General features: G+C 47.4%; 1 protein-coding gene across 1 annotated transcript; it reads right to left on the bottom strand.

Annotated features, from left to right (window-relative positions):
- Positions 1–10,432: 10,432 nt before the first annotated feature.
- On the bottom strand, positions 10,433–16,813 carry LOC116222316 (fucolectin-like). Its single transcript, XM_031575925.1, has 3 exons — positions 16,544–16,813; positions 15,798–16,080; positions 10,433–12,132 (listed from the first exon to the last, which is right to left on the bottom strand). Exons 1-3 carry the CDS (start codon positions 16,737–16,739, stop codon positions 11,982–11,984), a joined length of 630 nt encoding a protein of 209 aa, XP_031431785.1. The 5' UTR covers positions 16,740–16,813; the 3' UTR covers positions 10,433–11,981.
- Positions 16,814–26,187: the final 9,374 nt, after the last annotated feature.

The following is a 26,187-nucleotide window of genomic DNA, read 5'->3' as shown; positions in this document are numbered from 1 at the left end:
CCTCATCTGTTCTTGAGACTGGAGCAGGGCCCGACGAGCCTGCTGCCAGCGGTTGCGGAGGCGAGCCACCGAGCTGCGAGCCGCAGGCACATCCCCATTCTCTGGGGAGGAGGGGAACAAGTGAGGGGGGTATCCCCACATGATTTCGAAGGGTGAGGTAGCCGTGGCAGCGCTCCACTGTTGGTTGTGGGCAACCTCGGCCCACAGAAGGTTCTGACTCCACTTGGTGGGGTCTTTGGACGTATAGCACCGGAGGTAGATTTCGAGTGCCTGGTTGACCCGCTCCGTCTGCCCGTTGGACTGGGGGTGGTAGCCCGAGGTCAGGCTGACTGAGGCTCCCAAGTTACCCCAAAAAGCTTTCCAGAAACGTGCCACGAACTGGGGACCTCGGTCACTGACGAGATCTTCTGGGGGTCCGTGGTAGCGCACCACCTCTCTCACCAGAATCTCTGCCGTCTGTTTGGCCGTGGGGAGTTTAGTCAGAGCAATGAAGCGGGCAGCCTTGGAGAAACGATCCACCACCACGAGGATGGCGGTGTTCCCTTGTGACGGGGGCAGCCCCGTAATGAAATCGAGGGAGATGTGGGTCCATGGGCGATGCGGGACCGGAAGGGGTTGTAGGAGTCCTGCAGGCCTGCGGTTGTCTGGTTTGGCCACCATGCATACCGTGCATGCCGCCACATACTCCGTCACGTCCTGACGGTGTTTCGGCCACCAGAATCGTCTCCGGAGTAATTCTAGGGTGCGTCGAACCCCAGGATGGCCGGCCAATTGGGAGGCATGTGCCCACTCTAAGGCCTTCGTGCGACAGGGTGGAGGCACAAACAGAAGGCCCTTAGGAGTCTCCATGGGTGCCGGTGTCGGTCCTTGGGCCCGTCGGATCTCCTCCTCCAGATGACAACGTACGGCTGCCACGACTTTAGAGGAAGGGATGATGGGTTCCAACGCTGCTGGCTCGGCCTCAGATGTATGGAGGCGTGACAGGGCATCGGCCTTCCCGTTCTTGGAACCTGGGCGGTAGGTGACCACGAAGTCGAAACGGCTGAAGAAGAGGGCCCAGCGGGCCTGCCTGGGGTTCAGTCGTTTGGACTCCCCGATGTACTCCAGGTTTTTGTGGTCAGTGTATATGAGGAACGGGTTGGCTGCGCCCTCGAGCCAGTGACGCCATTCCTCTAGCGCTAGTTTGATGGCTAGCAGTTCCCTGTTACCCACGTCGTAGTTTCTCTCCGCCGGGGAGAGAGCTCGGGAGAAGAAGGCACATGGGTGGAGCTTGCCATCCTCTGCTGTACGCTGTGACAGCACGCCCCCTACCCCAGAGTCTGAAGCGTCTACCTCCACCACAAAAGGCAGGGCTGGATCTGGGAGAGTGAGGATCGGTGCTGTGCAGAACCGTTGCTTGAGGTCCTCGAAGGTCTTCTGAGCAGCCTCCGTCCACAACAACCGGCGGGGACCCCCCCGAAGCAGCGCTATGATCGGGGACGCCCGGGCACTATAGTTTCGTATGAACCGCCGATAGAAGTTGGCGAACCCCAGGAACCCCTGTACCTGCTTGATGGTGGTGGGTATTGGCCAATCCACGATGGCCTTTACCTTCTCAGAGTCCATAGAGAGACCCTGGGGCCCGACTACGAACCCTAAGAAGGTGGTGGAAGCGGAGTGGAACTCGCACTTTTCCACCTTGCAGAACAGCCTGTGCTGTAGGAGGGCCTTCAGGACGGCTCGGACATGGCTGACGTGTTCCTGGAGTGACTTGGAGAAGATGAGTATGTCGTCCAAGTACACGAACGCGCACACCTCCAGGAATTCACGTAGAACGTCATTGATGAGATTCTGAAAGACCGCAGGACTGTTTGACAATCCAAACGGCATCACTAGGTATTCATAGTGTCCGCTGGGTGTGATGAAGGCGGTCTTCCACTCATCTCCGTCTCGAATGCGAACCAGGTGGTAAGCGTTCCTGAGGTCGAGTTTGGTGAAGACTGTGGCACCCTGAAGGCGCTCGAAGGCGGTGGACATGAGGGGCAAAGGGTACTTGTTTTTCCGGGTGATGTTGTTCAGTCCCCGGTAGTCGATGCACGGCCTCAGTCCGCCGTCCTTTTTCCCAACGAAGAAGAAGGGAGCTGCCGCCGGAGACGTAGAAGGGCGAATTAGCCCGAGGCGCAGCGCATCTATGATGTAGTCCTTCATTGCCTGACTCTCCGAGACAGAAAGGGAGTAGAGACGCCCCCTAGGGGGAGAGGCTCCAGGCAAGAGGTCGATGGCGCAGTCATACGGCCGATGAGGAGGGAGAGTGGTGGCCTTCTTCTTGCTGAAGACCTCCTCTAGATCGTGGTAACAAGCCGGGACCATGGACAGGTCTGTTCTTTCTGGCGGAGCCAAGATGTTCACGCTTGGAGAGGCGTCAGCCGACCGAACAGGAGACACAGTGATGGGGAACGAGGTTCTGGAGTGTTCCTCCGCTGTGGTGACGCGGGAAACACAGGGTGTGGTCAGTGTGGGAGCTCGGAGGTGACCCGCCGTGGCGCAAGCGGGACCCCAGTGGAGTAGCGAGCCAACAGCCCACGCAAACTGAGGTTCGTGGACAGCTAGCCAGGGGTAACCCAGCACCACAGGGTCCTGCGGGGTGGTGGTGAGCCAAAAGCGGATGGTCTCTTGGTGGTCATTATGAGAGGACATAATTAGAGGAACCGTCACCCGCTCCAGATGTCCAGAGCCCAAAGGGCGACCATCCAGAGCCTGGACCGCCTGGGGAACGGCCACCGGGGTGGTTGGAATCCCCAGCTGTTTAGCCAGGGTGATGTCCATCAGGTTGACTGCCGCGCCGGAGTCCACCAAGGCAGTGAGGGAGACAATGGGATGGTTCTTGCCGATGTGACGGAGGCGTATGGGGATGGAGAGACGGTTGGCGGGTCCAGGGGTCTTAACGCTACCACTCATCAGAGGCCCTGGATCCCTTGACGAGTGCTGTCTTTCCCCTGAAGATCTGGGCAGAGGTATACCTGGTGCCCGGAGGACCCACAGTACATGCAGAGACCTCTTTGGAGACGGCGGCTGCGTTCTTCGCGACTCAGCCGGAGGCGGCCGAGCTCCATGGGTTCTTCAGGTGACCGGGTTGATGCTGGAGTGGTGATGGGTGTGACTGGCCTTGGTAGGAAGGTCGTCATGGGTGCCCGGGTCTCCCGGCGGTCCCGGCGACGTTCCAGAATGCGAGCATCGAGGTGGATGGCTAAGTTGATCAGCTCGTCAAGTGACTGTCCCCAGTCACGGTTGACCATCTCATCCTTCACAGACTCATGTAGCCCGCGGTAAAAGGCTGAACGCAGGGCTTGGTCCTCCCAGCCACTCCGGATTGCCACGGTGCGGAACTCGACGGCATACTGGGCTACGGACTGGGTCCCCTGGTTGATGGTAAGGACTCGTTGGGCCGCCTGGTCCTCGGTGCGCCCTGTGTCGAACATCAACCCCAGGCGACGCAGAAACAGCTGGCTGTCACTTGCCTCGGGCAGCTGGCAATCCATGACCGCGGTTGCCCACTCCAGGGCTGATCCCGAGAGTCGGGAGATGATGTAGCCCACCCTCGCTGGTTCGGTGGGGAAGAGGCGTGCTTGATGGAGAAAAATCTGTGCACACTGAAGCATAAAGCCCCGGCAGGCTTTAGGTTCCCCAGAGAACAGTTGGGGGGCAGATAGAGGTATGGTAATGGTGGGAGAAATGGGAGGCAGAGCAGGGGCAGCGTGGGCGCTGGGCCCAGCCCCACTGCTAGGATCTGAGGTTGGTGGATCAGGTGGAGGTCGTGCACACAGCCCCTGAACAGTAGTGTTTAGTTGCTGCATTGCCAGCTCCAAACGACTCAGTCGCGGTTCATGGGCGTGGATGATAGCGCCCAGCTGAATTATAGCGTCCTTGATCCCCTGCAGCTCTGCTGCGCCTTGGCTTGACTCGGTCATGCTATCAGGCCGGGATTTTCAGGCACACACGCAAACTGCAGGTTAGATGCAACAGTCGAGTTTATTCACTCCCTGACAGGTTGGGCAGACTAGCTAGCCTGATTTCCCCAGGCTACAAACACAGCAAGGCTATCAAAGTTCACAACCTCACCGGATACATAAACATAAGTACGTTCCACAATAGAACGGTCAGTCCAAAGGAAGGTACTCCACGAAGGTAATCCACAAAGGTAATCCACAAAGGTAATCCAGGGAACAAAGTCTATCCACAGGAAAAAGTCTTATCCACGTTGTGGTGGATGCACAGGTTTAGTAACAGTCAAAGGTAATTAGCGGTTAGCCTATGCTAAGCTAAGCGCGAGGGCGTTAGCCTTCCACAAACAGGGTTGAGGTACTCAAACAAGACTTCTTAAGAGAAGCGAGAAGAAAGAGAACTGTACTCACGAGACTCCATGACCGAGTGAAGAGGGAAGGACACCCAGTGCTTAAGTAGGAAGTAGTAATCACCTCAGGTGTAGCCCAGTGTAGAAGAAAGGTTAGTGTTAGGTGCTCTAGAGTGAGTGTCGCCCTCTAGAGGACTGGCGACCCTTCACAGACGTGACACCATGCTTAAGGACCACAACAACAAGTTGACCGTGTATCTAGCTAATCAGTTAGCTATTTTGATCAGATAAACACAAAGGGTACAATAAGGAAAGATTTGTATTTCAGAGGTCCAAAAGCCCCAATACACACACACATATACACACACACACACACACACACACACACACACACGCACACACATTCAAACATTCACCATCATAGTCAGACAAGATTTTTTTTTTTCTTGGGAATTTACATATTTATTGTTAACGTTTTTGTCTGTTGCTTGAACACTATAGACACATGATTAAACCAAAGTAACATAACTTGAAGTTATTGTTACTATACCTTAAACAAAGTGTAACCATACCTTAAACAAAAGCGCTGCTTTGCACTTTAGTTGCAATTCTGTAACACACTTGCTCCTTTCTGCAACACACTTGCTCCTAGACACTACACACTATTTCATACATAAGACACTTAGTTCACATCTATTCAAAATACAACACACATTGGGAAATTGAAAAGACATAGACACACACCTGAAAACACTTACTTACAAAACTGAACACCAATCAGCCAGCTACAAAAAGGCCTCAGTTAAGCCATTTTGACAACTTTGCAAGCATGGAGGCAGGGAGAGCTAGAGGCAGAGGAAGAGGAAGAGGAAGAGGAGGACGTGGACGTGGTCAACGAGGCCACGCAAGGACCATTATTTCGGATGACATAAGAGCAACTTTGGTGGACCATGTCATAAACCATGGCCTGACTATGAGGGAAGCTGGGCAGAGAGTCCATCCTAATCTAAGCCGCTTCACAGTTTCATCCATAATAAGGACATTCCGACTGGAAAACAGGTATGTCTTCAACTCTCTACTCAGACTGTATCTAGAGTATTTACAGTACTGTACCATATCACGTTACTGTATCACATGTATTGTATTCCAGGGTGGCTAATGCTCCTTTTTCAACAAAAGTGGTAGTTTTGTGAAACATACCGTGATAACGTGTTGAGATGTTTCAGTACTGTGTATGGTAAATACAGTAAAGTTCAGTATACACAGTACTGTAAAAAAGAAGCAAACGAGAACAATTTGTGGTTGCATTTTTCTACAGAATGGCTAGAAGACCTACTGGGGGTGGACGCCAACGCCTGTTCACCCAACAGCAGGAACTTGCCATAGTGAACCTAGTCAGAGCAAACAATGCAATCCGTCTCCACCAGCTACAGCAACAAATACTTGCAGATGGGCAAGTATTCAACAACATAAATTGATAACAGTAATAGTAGCCAAGTTCTGCCATGCTCAAGGACCACAACAACAGTTTGACCTTTTATCTATTTTGATCAGATAAACACAAAGGGTACAATAAGGAAATAATTGTATTCAGTGGTTTAAAAGCCACAATACACACATACACAGACACACACACACACGCACAAAAACACACAGACACTCAAAAATTCAAACATTCACCGCAAATATCAGGAAGATTTTTAGATTTGACAGTGTCCATGATCATGCAAATTGTGTAAAAATAGGTGGGTTTTTTTGCTGGCAGTTTATTCTTACTTTGCTTTGTAACAACACCTGCATTTGCTCTGTGGACTTGCAGTAACATCAAATATGTGACTGAAATAATCCAAAACAAAAACAATGGAAAGTGAACAACATTTACTATCACGTCTTCCTTTACCATGGTGTGTGTGTGTGTTATGTTAGTACTTCTGACGATAATAACCTATTGCTCACACATATGTAACTCTTTAGGGTGTTCTGTGATCCCCTCAATCCCTGCTGGAGAGGGTTCATGTGTTAACGTGGTCGTTCCAGGACGCTCAGAGTACCTTACACATGAAATAAATTACTATGTTATTAAACTGAATAGCATCAATAGGAAAATGATCCCTGACAAAGTGCTATACTGTGAATACCAAAGTCAACAATGAATCACTACATGTGATTTCATATGGAAATATGGAGAGAATATTCAAAGCTGGGATTCTTCAAAGTTCTCTCTCTCTCTCTCTCTCTCTTTCTTTCTCTCAGACACACACACACATACACAAACAGGCACACACACACACACACAGACAAAAACACACGCTAGCACACACTGAGCTCGATGACTGATTTCCCCAGGTAAAACAGTTTTTTTCAACGTTGTCGATTTTGTTTTTGCATTACTATGGAGTACTTTGTTCATTGAAATGGAATTTAAAACATAAATTGTCTCAACATGGACATAATAGACATGGTCTGCTTCATTTCATAGGTGTTGGAGATTTGTTTTCCTCTGGAGAAGTATTGACGTGTCATATGGCTTAGACGCCTTCTGACCTAGGTAACTCCATCAGCCAGTAATTATTAATTAACAAGTCCTTCTTAATTGTGGAAATTCTAGGCCACTATCTAGATTGCTTGTAAATATGGTTGTCCAAAACAGGAAGCATGTATTGAATAAAATAGATAATAGTAGCAAGGTTCTGCCATGCTTAAGGACCTCAACAACAATTTTACATTGTATCTAGCTAACCCGTTAGCTATTTTGATCAGATAAACACGAAGGGTACAATAAGGAAAGAACTTTATTTCAGAGGTCCAAAAGCCCCAATACACACACACACCCCCACACACACACACATTCAAACACACACGCACACATTCAAACATTCACCGTCATAGTCAGTCAATAAATATATATATATATATTCTTGTAAATTTACATATTTATTGGTAATACACATTAACCGTGACATATATAAACGTGGTGCATGAAAATGGAACATTCTTCCAACAAGAGGCAACCTTGAATCTCTGCTAGTCACCCATTCCTCTTTAATTCATCCGATACCACAGGTGCAAAAAGGAAATAGTGAGTTGATCAAAATGAATTCACCCTAAAGTAAGTCTGACTTTTCATAGATTGCATAATTGAATGGAAAGCAATTGAATAAGGATATCCTGGAAACACAACAATGATTGTAAGATCCTTTTAAATGTGCTTTTAATATGGATGTTGTCAGATTGTTCAAACATGCAGTCACACAGTGATCTTCGGTTGTGTCCACAGAAACCCTTCATGATTCAAAATGCCATTATTTCATAGAGCTGCCATAGTTTGTTAGGGAGGAGTTCCACTGCACCTTTCATCCAGTGTTTCATTACATGTCAGATATTCAAAGGAAAAACTGCATAGAAACTCCAAAATATGAATATGACAAAACATTATATGACTGTTTATTCTTTATATTGTATTGGTTTTCATATTAATGTTGGCTAAATTAGTGTATATCATGTTGGCTAAATTAGTGTATATAATGTTGGCTAAATTAGTGTATATAATGTGTATGTAGACTACACAGCATGGGTTTGATCTGATGAGGGAATATTTCTCTGCAGCAAATTTAAAAACGCTCAAACAACAAACATGAAAAGATAATGTACGTATCTCGTCAGATTATCAAAATATGTCCTCCCTGTTTCTCACAATGTTACTCTTAGTGAAAAAGCAACAGAGTCTGATGGGTGATCCAAATTTAGTTTTATGACTCATCCATAATGCCATAGATGGTAACCGAGATTCCCACGGATACCTCGGCTCCTGCACACACACTGCTTATCATGACACCTCATAGTGGGGAGTTGATCTGTTGAGGAAATACAGAGTGGACTGAATGGAGCTGAGTTTAGGGTTGGCAACTGCGTCAAAAAAGGTAGGAGACAGTAACCAAGTGTAGATGGTGTGTTAGGTTACAATTTGACATTTTTGCGGAATGCATGATATTGCAAATTGTGTAAAAATAGGTTTGTAAGGGGGTGGTGCATGGATCACCACTAGACTAAAGCCCAGTGATGCTGCAACAGATAACACAAACCATCCATTGCAGACCTAGAAAACAGTCATTAGATCACTGAATTGTCTGAAATCCATAATGTAATAATCGCTGAATAATCATATAAAGTGTGTAAGATGTAAAGGCTTGCCTTAAATCATTTAAATTATAAAATGTATGTCACTGTAAATGACTGAAATGAAAAAAGAAATACTGTAGGTGTAGATGATGTGTAAAGAAATGTCCCATTCCTGTTCCTGTGTGTTAAATACACACTGGATACAAAGCAGACGTCACAGATTCACTGACTGATGGGTACTGATCAGATCATTGTCCACCAGTAAAAACCATCCCCTTCATCAGGGCACACCAGGAACACCACTGTGCCAGAAACATTTCAGAGCAAGAAGCACATAATGCGACAAAAGTCAGGCAAAAGTCTAGCCTGACGATGTCATACTCATAATTCTAGTCAGAATATGAGTCTGATACCACTCCGTTGGGCTGTGATTATGGGGCGTGTTTCAACCGAACCAGGAGAAAAAATGCCTCTTCGCTCAATTGGTTACCTACAACCAATCAGAACAACGTAGTATGTGACCAGGGCCAGCTGATAAATTAAACTTTTACCGAATCCCGTAGGAAGGAAGGCAAAAACATCTTTTCGATTGACAAATGCCTTGATCGCGTTTCTCTGTTCCTCTTTCAAAATGAATTCACTGTCAATGTCTAAATGGACTCGAATCTATACAATTCAGCTCTCCAGCGGCAGCCATGTTTGTTGAAAACGAATTCAGCCCGTGTGTTGATTACGTTACTGTTGATCATCTGTCCATCACCGTATAAAGCCCGCCTTGACAATTTGATTGGTCTGGCAATTTCTGTCCGGAGATAATTTCTCCCCAATGGAGCAACACCAGACCGAACTTCCCGACTTCAAATGTTGTGGGCGGGGCTAAGTTCGGTCTGGTATCCAGGCTAGCAAAAGTCAGTCTACTCTTTTATTAAAAGGCTTAGGCAGCAGTTTTCAAATCCAAAGATATTCCAACTATCACACAAAAGGGCCACAGGTGGATTTCTAGAAGCGAGGGAACTGAAAACTGCTCTTTGGCGCTATCTGGTGGCCCCACTGGATGTGAGGTAAACTTTACTGAAAGGACAGTTGTTCTTATTATTTTTGCAGAACAGTTCATAACTTAACTACATAGTACTTGAGAGGTACAGAGCTCAGACTCCCAGTAGGAAGTGAAACGAATAGACAACAACTGACATGACAAACTGAGGGAAGAAGTGAGAGTCACCATTCAGACAAGTAGTCTCCCCAAAGGCAGGCCTGAAACTACTAGAAGTACAGTGCAGCTGGCAACAAAAGTTTCACTTCAATCAAAAACTCAGGACAGTTGACAAATTGAATTTATAATGTCTACCTCCACTTGAAGTGAGCGTCCTAGAAGTATTACAGCCACAACTGTCATAAATGTATCATTCACACTAGAAACATTGCTGCAGTGGCATGACACAGTGAATATACTGATCTCTGTTCTCTTGTAATACATTTTGTCAATGATTTCAGCGTTGAATTAAATCAACTGTATGCATCAATTTACCACTATTTTAGGCATGTTTTTATAGGTAACTAGAACTGTTATCATCTTCAAATTAATTTTAAAGTAGGCTCATATGGTCATGTGAAGGACAGATACACACACCCGTCGTTCCTGCTTCCAATCCAGGCTATGAACTAGTTCTGTGATTCGGGTCAGACCACTGTAGGTGAAACCGGGGTTGTTACATTAGGGTAATTAAATCAGTCTCATAAAATTTAATTTAATTAGTATTTCACATTTTATAATTAAACTACTAAAACAATGGAAAGCTCTAGTTGTACCACTATGCTACAGTCTAAGTATGGTATCACAATACTATAGTACTACAATATCATTACACAGTCTATAACACTTCATGAAACAACTAGAGAAGTGAAGGTATTTGAAGTACTTGATTGGCGGAAAATGGCTTTCAGTGGAATATTGGAACAATAACAGGCAAGACAATTGTTTAAATTTAAAATAAACAATTTATTAAAAGTAACAAACGGTGATTAATAGTAATATCAAATCAGGTAGAATAACATACACACTGGAGTAACACAATTGAGCAGGGCACAAAGTTGAATTGGGGAATGAGGTAATCTGTTTCAGCAATGCAGAGGAGGGTGCGTTAGCTTCCTCGTCTCTGTGTGTGTGTGTGTGTGTGTGTGTGTGGGTGTGTGAGCGGGTGCGTGTGTGGGTATGCGCAGTTGCGAGTAAACGCGGTCGCGCGCTCAATGGAGAGATGGGGGAAGTGAGAGGGAGGCAAGCGCACAGGTGATAGATGCTATGTGCGTGAAGTCAAGAGTGTCTCAGGCCCCAACTAGAGGGAGAATGGTCACCGGATGCTGGTGCGGGTCCGAGACAGGGACACTATGTTTGCTTAGGCGTCAAATTAGTTGGGGGGAGGTGCACAAAGTAAAGAATGTCTGAGACAAAGGATTCTTGCCTTAAGGACAAATCCGAGCTAGGCTTTAATTCAATACCAAATCTTCAACAACACTGAAATCGCAATGTATGCGTGTATATGTTCAGGTGGTGATGTAAAAGGGAGTTAGAGAGAGAGAGAGAAAGAGATAGAGAGATGGTGCATGCACAAACCTATCTAACATTAGCAAAAGAACCAAGCAAGATTATCCACGGTCACAGACCGTGTAGATTGTGAATTTCAGTTTGCATTTAAATCTTAACGAAATAAAATAACAACACTAATCGCATAGAATAAAACATACATATAAAACTAAGTTCTGCCCAGATATTAGCCTTACTTCTATCGCTCTTGCGTAGTGACCAAGATGTTTTCTGCGGTTTTCCGTGGAGCAGCGTGGAACGCAGGCGTCGTGGAAATAGCTGGAATTCAGCCTTCTTAAACAGTTCGTCAACTGGACCCTGGGACGGCCTGGTGGAGGTCGTGGTGAGTCTTGAAGGGGAATGAACGTTCTTTTTGTCGACTTGAAAGGATGAAAAAGGGAACCGGTCGCCTTCTCGTATTCAATAAACTGCTGGGCTGCAGTGTAGTACTACCGATGTAAACTCAGGTTGCAACTAACGATTTCAAATAGATTGGAACTTTGATCAGAAGTTCTATGAGCTACGTCGTCGTGTCGTCCTTTGTCCTGATGAGAATTCTTCCGTAGGGTCGGGTATCTCTATTTGTGAATGGAATTCACTGCTGCAAAAACCACCGCGAGAGAGAGAGATTTTCGGGTTTGGCGCGGTTATAAAGCAAAAGATGCGTCACCCGGTTTTATGACCTTGTTGCGGCCAATGCTGAGTCAGTGAAATGTAGATAAGGAATGAAAGGTGATAAGGGACCTCTGGGTAATGTAGTCTATGGTTAGACCACCTACACCACGTAAAAAAATTAGGAAAAGCTTTCTCAACACGACTTGCCAACTATATCACCAAAAGATATGAGTTATTTTTATGAATGAAAGTGTCGCCCATGACATATTCAGCAAAACAATACATTTGCTGTGTTTTGAGAGTAGTTCATGCTATCCATCGCTGTTTCCCTGGGCTTTAGTCCAGCAGTGATCCATATACCTCCACTTCACATAGTGTCAGGTACTCTGCACGTCCAGGAATCACCACGGTAACATAGCGTCCCTCCATCCCATTACACTCAAAGGTCTCGGAAAATCCACCAGGGATAGAGGAGATTACGGCACACCTGAAAAGGATATAGTTTGTAGTTTATAGTTATAGTTTGTACAGGGTAACAGATGTCATAGGGTTGTTACGAATGGTGGGTGTTGTGCAGAACTCAATCGCACGACTCAGCACAGGGGTAGATTCAGAAGAATAAACGTTTACTAGCAGGGTTCGGTACACAGGTAGGCAGTCCAAAAGTAGGCAAACAAATCCAAACAGGGAATAGGCAGGAGAATAGTTGTAGGGCAGGCAGAGGTCAGAAGCACGAGTAATCACTTGAACAAGGCGGAAGCGCTAAACGCTAGGAACACACGAGGAGCAGTGGAAAAACAAGGAACATACCATGAAACACAATCTACGAAGACACAACGAGGAACAAGAAAACAAGGACTATATATACACACAGGCAACAGATAACGAGGGACAGGTGAGAACAATCAAGGCGGGGCAGACAAAGACACAGGTGGACCAATCAAGGGGAACCAACAGGACACAGGTGAAACCAATGATACACACAACCCGGGAGATTGGGAACAGGTGAGGGGTGGAGACACGGACAACAACAAGAGGGCACATGGCACAGACAAACAAACACAGGGAAAGCACATGGCGGGAACAAGGAAGCACGAGGACTAGACATGGGAACAAACATGTGACCACACAAGGGAGACAAACACAGAAATTAGACACGGACAGAACACAGACCTTACAGTACCCCCCTCTAAGGGCCGGATTCCAGACGGCCCTAAACACAAACAGATCAAATCCACCTAGGGTGGGTGGAGGGGGTCCAGAGCAAGGCAGGCGGGCAGACCGGACCAGACAGCCCAAAAACACACAAACAGATCAAATCCACCTAGGGTGGGTGGAGGGGGTCCAGAGCAAGGCAGGCGGGCAGACCGGACCAGACAGCCCAAAAACACACAAACAAACAGATCAAATCCACCTAGGGTGGGTGGAGGGGGTCCAGAGCAAGGCAGGCGGGCAGGCCGGGCCAGACAGAAGGCTGGAAAGAAGGGTCTGGTGGCTGACCGGGTGGACGGCCAAGCAAGGGCAGAATGTCTGGTGGCTGGCCGTGTGGGTGGCCAAACAGGGGCAGAGTCTTTGGCGGCCGACCGGGTGGATGGCCAAACAGAGGCAGAGTCTTTGACGACCGACCGGGTGGATGGCCAAACAGGGGCAGAGTCTTTGGCGACCGGCCGGGTGGGTGGCCAAACAGGGGCAGAGTCTTTGGCGACCGGCCAAACAGACCAACAATAAACACAACAACAACCCTAACAACAAATAGATGCCAGCGATATCGATTGGTGTTTGGGGTTGCAGGGCCAGTGGCTGGGGTAGACGTGGCACCTGGACTCGCTGGTTCATTAGGGCTGGCGGCACCGAACCCTGGGTCTGCTGCAGCTGGGACAGGGAACCCAGGAACACTGGAGACAGGGTCCGGAGCGCCTGGGGCCGGCGCATGGACGCCTGGAACCGGCGCAAGGACACCTTGGACAGGAACGCCGGAGACGCTCGGGACCGGGACGCCTGAGGCGCTCGGGACAGGGGAGCCTGGGACGCTCGGGACCGGGGCGCCTGAGACGCTCGGGACAGGGGAGCCTGGGACGCTCGGGACAGGGGAGCCTGGGACGCTCGGGACAGGGGAGCCTGGGACGCTCGGGACAGGGGCGCCTGGGACGCTCGGGACAGGGGCGCTCGGGACAGGGGCGCTCCGGCCAGGGGCGCTTGGAACAGCAGAGCCCTCAGCAGCGACGCCATCAAAAGGTGCTGCTGGACCGGTCTCGGCAGAGGGTGCTGCTGGGCCTGCATCGGAAACGGATGCTGGAGGATCTTGGTTGGCAGCTGTGGCAGCAGGGTCCGGGTCAGCTGCGGGGTGTGGGTCGGCAGCGGTGGCTGCGGGGTCCGGGTCGGCAGCGCTGGCTGTAGGGTACGCACAAGCTGGGTGAGCGTCGGCTGGGTCTGCTGGGTCAGCGACGGCTGGTCTGCAGGGTCAGCGACGGCCGGGTCTGCAGGGTCAGCGACGGCCGGGTCTGCAGGGTGAGCGACGGCTCGGTCTGCAGGGAGAGCGGCGGCTTGATCTGCGGCGGCTGGTTCTGCTGTGGCGTAGGCCTCAGTGGCATCACCATCAGCAATTTCTTCAGAGACTGCTTCAGGGACAGCAGCGACAGAGGCTGCTTCGGGGTTGCTAGCAACAGAGGCTACGTCGGGGGCAGCAGTGGGTGCTTCGGGAGCGGTAGCGACGGAGGCTACGTCAGTGGCATCAGAGGCTGCTTCAGGGACAGCAGCGACAGAGGCTGCTTCGGGGTTGCTAGCAACAGAGACTACGTCGGGGGCAGCAGTGGGTGCTTCGGGAGCGGTAGCGACGGAGGCTACGTCAGTGGCATCAGAGGCTGCTTCTGGGGTGGTAGCGACAGAGGCTACGTCGGGGGCGGTAGCGTCGGAGGCTGCTTCCGGGGCGGCAGCGTCAGAGGATGCTTCTGGGGTGGTAGCGACAGAGGCTACGTCGGGGGCAGCAGCGTCAGAGGCTGCTTCTGGGGTGGTAGCGACAGAGGCTACGTCGGGGGCGGCAGCGTCAGAGGCTGCTTCTGGGGTGGTAGCGACAGCGGCTATGTCGGAGGCGGCAGCGTCAGAGGCTGCTTCTGGGCCCGCAGCGTCAGAGGCTGCTTCGGGGGTGGCAGCATCAGAGGCTGCTTCGGGGGAGGCAGAGGCTGCTTTGGGAGTGGTAGCGACGAAGGCTACCTCTGGGGCAGCAGAGACGACCTCGGAGGCGGCAGCATCAGAGGCTACTTCGGGGGAGGCAGAGGCTGCTTTGGGAGTGGTAGCGACGAAGGCTACCTCTGGGGCAGCAGAGACGACCTCGGAGGCGGCAGCATCAGAGGCTACTTCGGGGGAGGCAGAGGCTGCTTTGGGAGTGGTAGCGACGAAGGCTACCTCTGGGGCAGCAGAGACGACCTCGGAGGCGGCAGCATCAGAGGCTGCTTCGAGGGCGGCAGAGACTGCATCGATGGCAGCAGAAGCTGCACAGAGCAAGGCAGCGCCAGAGGCTCCTTTGGGTGCGGCAGAAGATATTTCCAATGCTGCCAAGGCAGCTTCGAGGACGGCGGAGCGTGCTTCAAGGGAGGGAGCTCCACGGGCTGCGTGGAGGGCGTCAGAGACCGCGTTGAGGGTGGTAGCGATAGAGACTTGCTCGAGTTTGACAGCGGCAGCGGCTGCCTCGAGGGCGGCAGTGGCTCTTTTGAAGGCGGGCGACAGGAGACCTGGAGCTGGTGCTGAAACCGGAGCTGGAAAGAAGGGGAGTGGATCGAGGGAATCCCAACGAGCCAGGAGCTGCTGGTATTGTCCCCACAGCAGGCTCAGGAACTTCAGGGAACTTCCCCCTTGCTCCTCTACTCCCCTTGCCACGAGGCAGAGAGAGGAGGCTTGTTTGCTCAACCTACGTCTGAGCACTGAGTCTGAGTCGGCTGAGTCCATCCTTGGTGTCTTCGTACTGTTACGAATGGTGGGTGTTGTGCGATTGAGTTCTGCACAACACCCACCATTCGTAACAAGGGTGCAGTTATTAGAAAAAGAATGCATGCCAAGGACAACAATACAAAGAACAGCATGTCAGCCCAGAGCTACTTGGGTGTCAACATGATGTTGGAGTCAGATATAGCCAGAAATTGAGATACCAATTCTTACCTGGGGTTGTTGATGCCGTTGTTGTCCAAAGAATTTCCTATTCTGATTTCAGCTCCATTCAGTCTACTGGGAACACTATCCACAGTGTTGGTGATTCTCACAGAGAAGACTTTATATTTTTGGAGCAAATCCACTCTCCACCAAGGGTTGAAATGAGCTTTTGTGTGAGTACAGGAACCATGGCCATATATGCCGTCCCGATTCCCATCAATGGCATTATATGCAAATCCATATCCATGAAGATCTGACTGAGTTGCTTTCCCTCTTAAAGCCACATTCTCACCTGCATGGAAACAAATGAGCAACTAGGCTAATAATTATGTACAGTTAAGAACCATGTCCTGTCTGAAGTGGTTGACAATCCAATTGTTTTCAACCAGGTTCCTCATCTCTCATCTACTGCTTTTCCTATGCTTATATTACATCAGATTAGCTTTACTTGTTTTCTGGACAGCTTTGACCATGTGCAGAAAAGTATACTGTATGTGTTTAGTTGACAGGAAGTAAATGCCTCTTGATCTTAAACAAGAAATGTACTTAGATTCGTCTTCCATTTGATTTACCGAAAAATCTGATCAAGTGTGGGGATACTGAAAAACAATTAATTGTAATTGTTCTAAAGTTTTTCAGTCTTGACAAAGACACGGGCAAAATTGTTCCAATATTGCTACATTTTTACATGCTTCTATTATAAATGTAATAAAAACCTAAATATTGTGTGATATGTTTACAAAGACAATGCCTACCATTTGGTGCTGGATAGCCATACACCTCCACCTCACAAAGTGCCAAATACTTGTTGTTTCCCGGCACAATAACATTAACATAGCGGCCCTCCACCCCTTTATCCCAGCTGAAGGTGAGGGTTCTCCCAGCTGGGATAGAGGATATAACCCCTGCCCTGAAAGTGAAGTCAAGAGTTATAGTGTTTTGTGTACACATGTCAAATATTCAGCATCATTACATGAAAATAAAGGACCTTGTCTGAGTTTGCCTTATCATGATTAATCGCTTTGACAAGCATGCCAGGACCGAATATCTCTACTTATTGATTTAATTAATTAATTAATTGGTTGATTAATTACTGAATACAGTGTTCTCCTTGCATAACAGTGCAACATGTTACAAAATGAACATGTAGTTTGGGTCAAGGGTATAGGGAATATTGTACCTAAAACCTAAAAAAATCACCTCTCTCTCTCTCTCTCTCTCTCTCTCTTACACACACACACACACACACACACACACACACACACACACACACACACACACACACACACACACACACTGAGAACACACACACACTTTGCATCTGGGAATCTACCTCTCCAGGATGTTGCTCTGGCATGTTCACTGCAATAGTGAAAAGCGCATGAACCTGCCCTGCCGTCACTTTTTGTGTGTGTGTGTGTTTGTGCGTCTGCGTGTGTGTGAGAGGCAACTCAGCTGTTTCCTCTTATTGCACAGGGAGGGGAGAGGGCTGTGTTAATGGATTCCTGCCGAGCTAGCCTCTCCCCCGCACACACACACACACACACACACACACACACACACACACACACACACACACACACACACACACACAGCCGAGATCAATGTAGATCTGTGGGCATGCCATAACTTCTGATTCCACTCGGTCACTGGGCAGTCATGCAGCAAAGCCAAGTATAATGCCACACACGCACACGCACACACACGCAGGCAGGCAGGCAGGCAGGCAGGCAAATACACTTGCACTTCCTGAGTTTCCCCTCTGAATGTCACACATGTGCACACACACACACACACACACACACACACACACACACACACACACACAAGAAGACACACTGATGTCTGTTACTGTCCCAAAACACACTCACACATACCTGACCACACCCACCCAAACACACACTGCCCTTAACGAGTTCAGCCTGGTGTCACACTGAAAGGATGGAGGATCTCTGCTTAGTAGATGTACTGTTGCACTCTTCCCGTAGGTGCTGAAGATGTAGCTGTCCCTGCCTCGCTCTACCTCTCTCACTGTACTACCTCTCTCATCACTTCTCGCCTCTCTCTTTCTCACTACCTCTCTCAACCCTCTTGTCCTCTTTCTCTATGTTAGTTTTCAGAGTATTTTCCCTGCTCCCACATGCGCTAGTCTTTCTTTTTCTTTTTCTTTCTTCCTTTCTTTCTTTCTTTCTTTCTTTCTTTCTGTGTGCCCATGTGACTGCTGCATAACTGCTGTGTGGAGGCTGTGTGTCCTCCTTTTCCTCAGGTGTACCAATTTCCCCCTGCAGACACACGCACACCAATGCACACATACCTGACACGTGCGCGCGCACACACACACACACACACACACACACACACCCCTAATACATCGCCCCCCCCCCCCCACACACACACACTGCTGCAGATGTGTGCGTGACGCACTCATGCCTGACACGCATACACACGCCTAATACGTTGTCCAATTGCTACATGCATACATGCGAGTTGAAAAGCCACACCACGCACATGTGCAAACACACCTGAACTCAAGCTTTCCAGGCTGTTAAAAACACAAAAGACGGGAACCGAAACTCTCATTGCGTGTTTCCCCTTCCAGCAACCTCCCTCCCCCCCTTCCCCACATATATATCTTTTATTGCTACTTTTTATTTTATGGTAATGTATTTTTAAGAAAATAAAGTTTGTGTAGACTGTTATCTTTGTTCTCTGAGGTTTGTAGTTTATTTCTTTTCTCTCTTTTTTTTTTTGTTTTATTTTAACAGGCACATTGGTACTGAGACCTGATCACTGTTTAAATAAAAATTTAGTTTTTTGTTTTTTAAATTCCACTAGCATCTGTGTGTGTCCAGAGTGTGCAACTACAAGTGTCGTTCGCCTTGAACTATGTTGGTTGTTTTAGAATCGATCAAAACCAGACACAGTCAATCACATCACTAATGGTGCTTAGGCACTTTTCTGAGGGCCTGTGTATACATTATAGATTTACTAGTGACACTATTCCCTGTTACAGAATAAACGTCCTGTTTTTTTATTGCAAGTAATGGATCACATTGTGTAGTTAACATAAATAAAAACCAGAAGATCATTGGTCATCCCAGGACATTAATATAAATTATAATCTCACACACACAAATGCATGCATACATGTGTAGACATTTATTTACTATTTACGTCATCCATATTGGGACTTGAGTGTCATGCTGGCTTGAGCTGGAATGTGCCCTGGATGGGACAGCAGCTGGCTTTTTAAAATGTGCCACACCACACCACGGCGTGTCACATGGTTATGCTGCCCCTCCTCTGCAGCCAAGTCAAGCAAAAAATGAAAAAATAGAAATCATAAAAACATGCCTATAATTTATAAGACTTAATCCCAGCTGCATAATCTGGGCTGTGGAGCAAGGGTGACCTGCACCACAGTAATATAGTGGGGGTGGGGCGGGTCTGCCTCGCTACAGGGAGAGCGGGATTATTATGGTCTCTCAAAGCCAAGCTCTCGTAAACCTGTGGTCTGAATTAACAATGACAAAAAACTATATTACAAGTAGTTAATCGACCCAACAGCAGCCTTGCCACCAAACAACAACAATATTAAAAATGGGAAGCAAGACATTTTCATTTTCTAACATGTAGTGCGATCATCTTATGTTTTGCAAGACTTAAAGCTCCACAAAAACACAAAAGTATTCTTTACACTAGTAGTTAAGCAGTCCTCCAAAAATGATGTGGGAATCGAAAGCCACCATGACAAGACCTGCAGAATTGTGTTTTGTCTATTTACAGAGAGAACGAGGTGAAGTGCCGCATCGTGCTATTAGTGCCTTGCTTCTCGTCCGGCATCATGTGAGAAATTTGTCTATATTTAGCATGACGTGTGAGAGGCACTTTTGTTTATTCCCGAGTGTCTGCCTGGTTGGCATGGTTCTGCGGCCGTGCAGTGGAATGCGCGAGAATTGGATGTCTGGGCCATCTGGAAGGCCACGATTGCATGCTCTTCAAAAACGACACATGGTCTGAATCTCCTCCATATATACAAATACAGTCCAATGGCAAACTAATTACCCCTTTCTTGTCTGATGCTGATTGCCTCTGAAATTGTGAGAGCATATGATAGTCATGATTCCAGAATTTGGGGATCTGGAATAAGTAGTATTTCCAGTATTTTCTATGCATATTGAATAAACATTAACTCGTTTAGTTGACACTATCAAGCTACAGTCGGTGAAACTGTATAGTGTGTTGAGTGTGTACCAATGGTGTATCAAATACATGGTATTGTTAACACCTTGCCCTACCAGTGGACATATAGGAATTACATGAAATGCCTAACCTTAATAGCCTGACAAAACTCATACAGATGTGATGTGGTGCACCAGACTCCAATGCACTAGTGTGTGTGTGTGTGTACATTATCAACGTGTGCCGTGAAGGGCATCTGGCACAGGTGCTTGATTTCAGCACTGAGTATTTATGACCTGGCTGTAACTGAGGCACTTGTCACTGGGTCGGACTCCATATGGGTGATGGTTAACTGTCTTTGTTTCAGAGCGGTCTGATCAGGCACACCAGATGTGACACTGCCAGCGCGCTCCTAATGACTCATGCTTAGCTTTCTCGCTCTGGGCTTACGGGACATAGTGAGAGCCTGACCTCAAACGCAGGGGGCAGACTGTTAAACATCAGCTTTAGAAAGACAGAGAGAGACAGGAGCCTGTCTGGTTCTGATCTTACCCTCTTTCACAACCTCTCTGCCTCCCTCTCTCTCTCTCTCTCTCTCTCTCTCTCTCCCTTCCCTTTTCCCATCTCTCCCTCTCATGCAGTGGTGCAGCTGAGAAGAAATCTTTGCATTCTGGCAGCTAAGAGCTTGGCCGCCATGCTAGTTGCCTCATAATTAACACATTGCTCCATCCCTCTCTCTCCTTCCATATCTCTCTTCCTCTCCATTTCTCTCTCCTTCTCTTCCCTCATCCCGTTTCTTCTTGTTTCTCCCTCTCCCTCCTCCTCCTCCTCCTCCCTTGGCTGTGCTGATTCTGCCACCCTGAATGAGCTCACAGCACCACCACTCAAGCGTGTCTCTCCCCTCTCTCACACCCATTCTTCTCCCTCTCATGCATTTCCACCTCCTCCTCCTCCCCCTCCTCCTCTTCTCCCTCCTCTCTTTCCTCTCGCCATGTCAGTTCTTTATTCCCATCTCCTTTTTGTCTTTGTTGTGACTGTCGTGGTACTGTTTTTCTTCATCTCCTGTTGTTCTTTACCTCAGGTTATTTTCTCTTTCTCTCTGTCTCTCTGTCTTCCAGCTGTATCCCCTTATCTCTCTCCCCTCTTTCCCTGTGGCTGTTGATCTAGTGATCTGAGCATGTGACAACGCGACACACAACACAACAAAGACATCCCAGCTTGCTAACAATGGGGCAAAAACACACAACAGCCTCTACACGGCTGTTTCTGTGTGTGTGTCGGTGTGTGTGTTTGTACTTTGTCTGTGTTTGTACTTTGTGTGTGTGTGTGTGTGTGTGTGTGTGTGTGTGTGTGTGTGTGTGTGTGTGTGTGTGTGTGTGTGTGTGTGTGTGTGTGTGTGTGTGTGTGTGTGTGTGTGTGTGTGTGTGTGTTTGTGTGTGTGTGTGTGTGTGATGGGAGAGGAATAAAAGGCGAGAAAGAGAGGCGTCTGAAAAATGAGTGTGTGTGTGTTGTAGTTTCACGTTCACTTCTTCTCAGTGGGAGGAAAAGAGGAGATGCACTTACCTGTCAGTTTCTACTGCACAGAGGATCCAGAGAGCTGTGTTTTATTTGGCCACAGCAGGTTTTTAAATCCTTTCATGATTTAAAGGTTTAATACATGGCAGCAGTTAGACCAACATTTCTGGTTGATGTCCCTAAAAAAAAAGATTCTAGGGAGCTTTCAGTAAACACTCTTAACACCTCACAAACACTGGGTGGTGAGGACTGAATATCAGGTAAATGTGTTTGCGAGAAGAGTTTGCAGTTTGGTCCCTTGCGGCAAAAAAAATACAGAAATATAAAAATAAAACGAACAAACAGTGACAGCCTGTGTGTGATATGCAGATGGCTACCGCTCAGAGGCTGCCAGGGTCTGTTTGAGTGTTTGTGAGAGAGAGAGAGAGTGTGTATGTGTGTGTGTGTTTGTGTGTGTGTGCACTTTTTAAGGAAAAAAGGAAAACTGTATTTATGGCAGTGTCCGATGCATCATAATTCCTTTCCTATCAGCTGCAGGCATGACAGCAGCGTTTAGACGTTCTGTATTGCCCTACTCCTTCTCAGAAGGTTCCCATGGCAACTGTTCTCATTATTCCACCTGATGTTTCCTGGCTCCCCCGTATCTGCTGTTAAGGAAGTGCGGTTCACCTATAGAAATAGTCTGCTTTTCAAGAGAATCAACCCTCAGAACGAGCCGTACTGTCTTGGCCGTCTGCTCTCTCAAAACTCCTTCTTCATCACTTGTGAGTCAAACCCAGCCCAACATGCTGCCACCAGCAGCACATTCAGGATGATTTGCTAGTGCTCTCTCTGGTGAGTGCAGTTCACCATTAACCTTTTCAAGTGTAGCCTACCAACACTGAGAAGGACTTGGGTTGTCTTAGCCTCCTGGTCTCTAACGGCAAATTCACACTGCTACAACATACACACAAACTGCCACATACACACACACGTACACACACACACACCTACACACAGACTGCCACATACACACACACACACACACACACACACACTCACACACAGACTGCCACATACACGCACACACACCTACACACAGACTCCCACACACACACACACACAGACTGCTTTGTCAGTGCTCTGTCTATGGAGTCTAGCTCATCATGAGCCAGCAGCTAGCCGGCTAGAATGAGACAGAAGTGGGACACAGCCACAGGCCTGTCTGCGAGCTCCCAATTAAGCTCAGTAAATAAGCCCATCCCAGGGAGGGCCTCAGGGGCCCCTGGCACTCTGCTCAGCTCATCACAGTCTGGGACTAAGAGAGAAATGTGAGGGGTTTTACTTGAAGAATCACTGACACACCACAGAGAGACTTGTGAACATACTCCATTGCATGTAATTCCTCTGTCAGAGGCAGAAATCCCTCTTCATACATATATACACTACTGTTCAAAAGTTTGGGGTCACTTCGAAATGTCCTTATTTTTCAAAGAAAAGCACTTTTTTTTCAATGAAAATAACATTAAATGAATCAGAAATAAACTCTATACATTGTTAATGTGGTAAATGACTATTCTAGGTGGAAATGTCTGGTTTTTAATGAAATATCTACATAGGTGTATAGAGGCCCATTTCCAGCAACTATCACTCCAGTGTTCTAATGGTACATTGTGTTTGCTAATCGCCTTAGAAGACTACTGGATGATTAGAAAACCCTTGAAAACCCTTGTGCAATTATGTTAGCACAGCTGAAAACTGTTTTGCTGGTGAGAGAAGCTATAAAACTGGCCTTCATTTGAGCTAGTTGAGTATCTGGAGCATCGCATTTGTGGGTTCTATTATACTCTCAAAAAGGCCAGAAAAAGAGAACTTTCATGTGAAACTCGCCAGTCTATACTTGTTCTTAGAAATGAAGGCTATTCCATGCGAAAAATGGCGAAGAATCTGAAAATGTCCTACAACGGTGTGTACTACTCCCTTCAGAGAACAGCACAAACGGGCTCTAACCAGAGTAGAAAGAGAAGTGGGAGGCCCTGATGCACAACTCTGCAAGAAGACAAGTATATTAGAGTCTCTAGTTTGAGAAATAGACGCCTCACAGGTCCTCAACTGGCAGCTTCTTTAAATGGTACCCGCAAAACGCCAGTGTCAACGTCTACAGTGAAGAGGCAACTCCAGGATGCTGGCCTGATGAGTGGCAAAGAAAAAGCCATATCTGAGACTGGCCAATAAAAAGAAAAGATTGATATGGGCAAAATAACACAGACATTGGACAGAGGAAGATTGGAAAAAAGTGTTATGGACAGACGAATCAAAGTTTGAGGTGTTTGGATCAGAAGAACATTTGTGAGACGCAGAATAGGTGAAAAGATGCTGGAAGAGTGCCTGACGCCTTCTGTCAAGCATGGTGGAGGTAATGTGATGGTCTGGGGCTGCTTTGGTGCTGGTGAAGTGGGAGATTTGTACAAGGTAAAAGGGATTTTAAATAAGGATGGCTATCACTCCGTTTTGCAACGCCATACCATACCCTGTCTACAGCGCTTTATTGGAGCCAATTTCCTCCTACAACAGGACAATGACCCAAAGCACACCTCCAAATTATGCAAGGAATATTTAGGGAAGAAGCAGGCAGCTGGTATGCTGTCTGTAATAGAGTGGCCAGCGCAGTCACCAGATCTCAACCCCATTGAGCTGTTGTGGGAGCAGCTTGACCGTATGGTACGCAAGAAGTGCCCATCAAGCCAATCCAACTTGTGGGAGGTGCCTCAGGAAGCGTGGGGTGAAATTTCTTCAGATTACCTCAACAAATTAACAGCTAGAATGCCAATGGTCTGCAATGCTGTAATTGCTGTAAATGGAGCATTCTTTGACGAAAGCAAAGTTTGAAGAACAAAATTAATATTTCAAATACAAATCATTATTTCTAACCTTGTCAATGTCTTGACTATATTTTCTATTCATTTTGCAACTCATTTGATAAATAAAAGTGTGAGTTTTCATGGAAAACACGAAATTATCTGGGTGACCCCAAACTTTTGAACGGTAGTGTATATATATATATATATATATATATATATTTATGTCTTTTTGAGTAATAGAATGTCAGAATTGTTAACAAATATTGCGTTGCATTTGGACTTGGAAACATGATTATTCATTATGTAGTATTATGAAGTGTATGTGAATGTGACAAATGTAAAAAGTCTTGACATAACTCCTTGAAACTGTGATCTAAAAGCGTGAAATAAAAAAGCCTATTTACTTTTCCTACAAAACCCATCCCTATCTTCTGCATGTCAGTGTGCCTTTCACCCCTTCCTCCTTTGAGCCCTGCCTTTAGGAGGCGTTTGGATGGGCTTAGAAATCTCAAATGGCGTTAATGTCGTCATCGTTCCCACCCAGATGTCAGCCCACACATCAGCGAGGCTGTGTCCAGACAAGATGTCTGCCCACCGTGCATATGCATTCCAGTATCACTCGCCAGACGTCACAGATTCAGTCTGAAATTCTCGGAACTGTCCAAACAGCCGATCAACCAGACTGTGGCCAGACCTGTTTGAGACCAGGACCACATCAGGACCGAGTCCTCTCCAGGGTCAGCCGTTACCTGGGTGCAAAAGATGGGCGCAAAAGATGAAGGCCATGACAGGTTTGTAAAAGAAATCTGTGGTGGTGATTGCTGTGATTCTTAACTCTCTCGTGTGTTGTGCTGAGGGCCGTGAGTGAGCTGAGCTGAGCTGAGGCGTAGACATGGCCTCGCTGCCTTCTGCTGTTTGGCTGGCTGTTCTCAGCATCTGCTTTGAGTTGTTGGGTGCTTTAGTTTCACGCCCCACAGGCGCACAGTGAGAGAGAGCGTGAGTCATCCGCAGCCTCCCTGTGTTCTCTCTCATTCACTCACACGCACACACACACACACTAGATGACCTTTAGCTCACACAGAAGCGTTGCACCAGAGGCAGAGTGTTTCCAAACTGATAGGTACCCCAGTGTCTGAGTAATTGCCTTAAAGCTCCTTAGTGTACCGAAGAACCAATAGGAAAGTGACCAAAGAGGCGTTCAGTTCTATAGAGTGGTGTAGTGTTGAGTCTTACCTCAAGAATCCTCAACCCAGAAGTAGGCTATGTCATTTGATTAATTCCAAAATACAAAACAATAAACGATCCTTTAACAGTTCAATCACGTTGTTTATTTTTTACTCCAAACCCTACTCTTTCTCTTCCCCCCCAAGTACCAAGACCTGCGTGGTAGTGCCAAGCCACTAACAGCATGACATCCTTTAGGGACCCATAGTAAGAGGCAGGCATTGGACTTGAGTTTAAATTATGCCAATGCCTCACAGTCAGTGTTGGGGACGCTATTTTTGCAAGCATAGCCTTGCAAGCTACCAATAACTTCACACTGAAAGAAGTTGAACTACAAAGTTACCCTAGGGAGAATCAAGTTAAGTTAACTAAAGCTACTTAGAAACTACACTGTGCAAATATGAAGCTACTGTAAAATCTAGTTAAACTACTAGTTTAATTATATCTAGTTCACTACTTGCTCCCAGAACACAGAGGATCACAGAGGAGTGGGTAACAGCACATCTGAGCTAACTCTCAACTACCCAGTGTTGGAAAACTAGTGCATTTAATGAGGTCCCCTGTGCCTCCTGCCTCCATCTCTTGTACTAGCAATTCCAACATTCCGTTTCAGTTCTGTTCAGTTTCAACATGAGGGC

This window comes from Clupea harengus, chromosome 11, assembly GCF_900700415.2.
Source record: "Clupea harengus chromosome 11, Ch_v2.0.2, whole genome shotgun sequence".
Classification (NCBI taxonomy): Eukaryota; Metazoa; Chordata; class Actinopteri; order Clupeiformes; family Clupeidae; genus Clupea; species Clupea harengus.
Note: the sequence above shows the minus strand (reverse complement) of the source record. Positions and strands in the feature narration are given on the sequence as shown.

What these genes read in the sequence shown, in the direction of transcription:
- LOC116222316 (XM_031575925.1), bottom strand. Translation starts at nt 16,739, where the DNA reads ATGTGTACACAAAACACTATAACTCTTGACTTCACTTTCAGGGCAGGG. An exon ending in TGGCTATCCAGCACCAAATG is followed by an intron (nt 16,081 to 16,543) that starts GTAGGCATTGTC and finishes GTTTCCATGCAG; the next exon opens with GTGAGAATGTGGCTTTAAGA. An exon ending in AACGGCATCAACAACCCCAG is followed by an intron (nt 12,133 to 15,797) that starts GTAAGAATTGGT and finishes TATCCTTTTCAG; the next exon opens with GTGTGCCGTAATCTCCTCTA.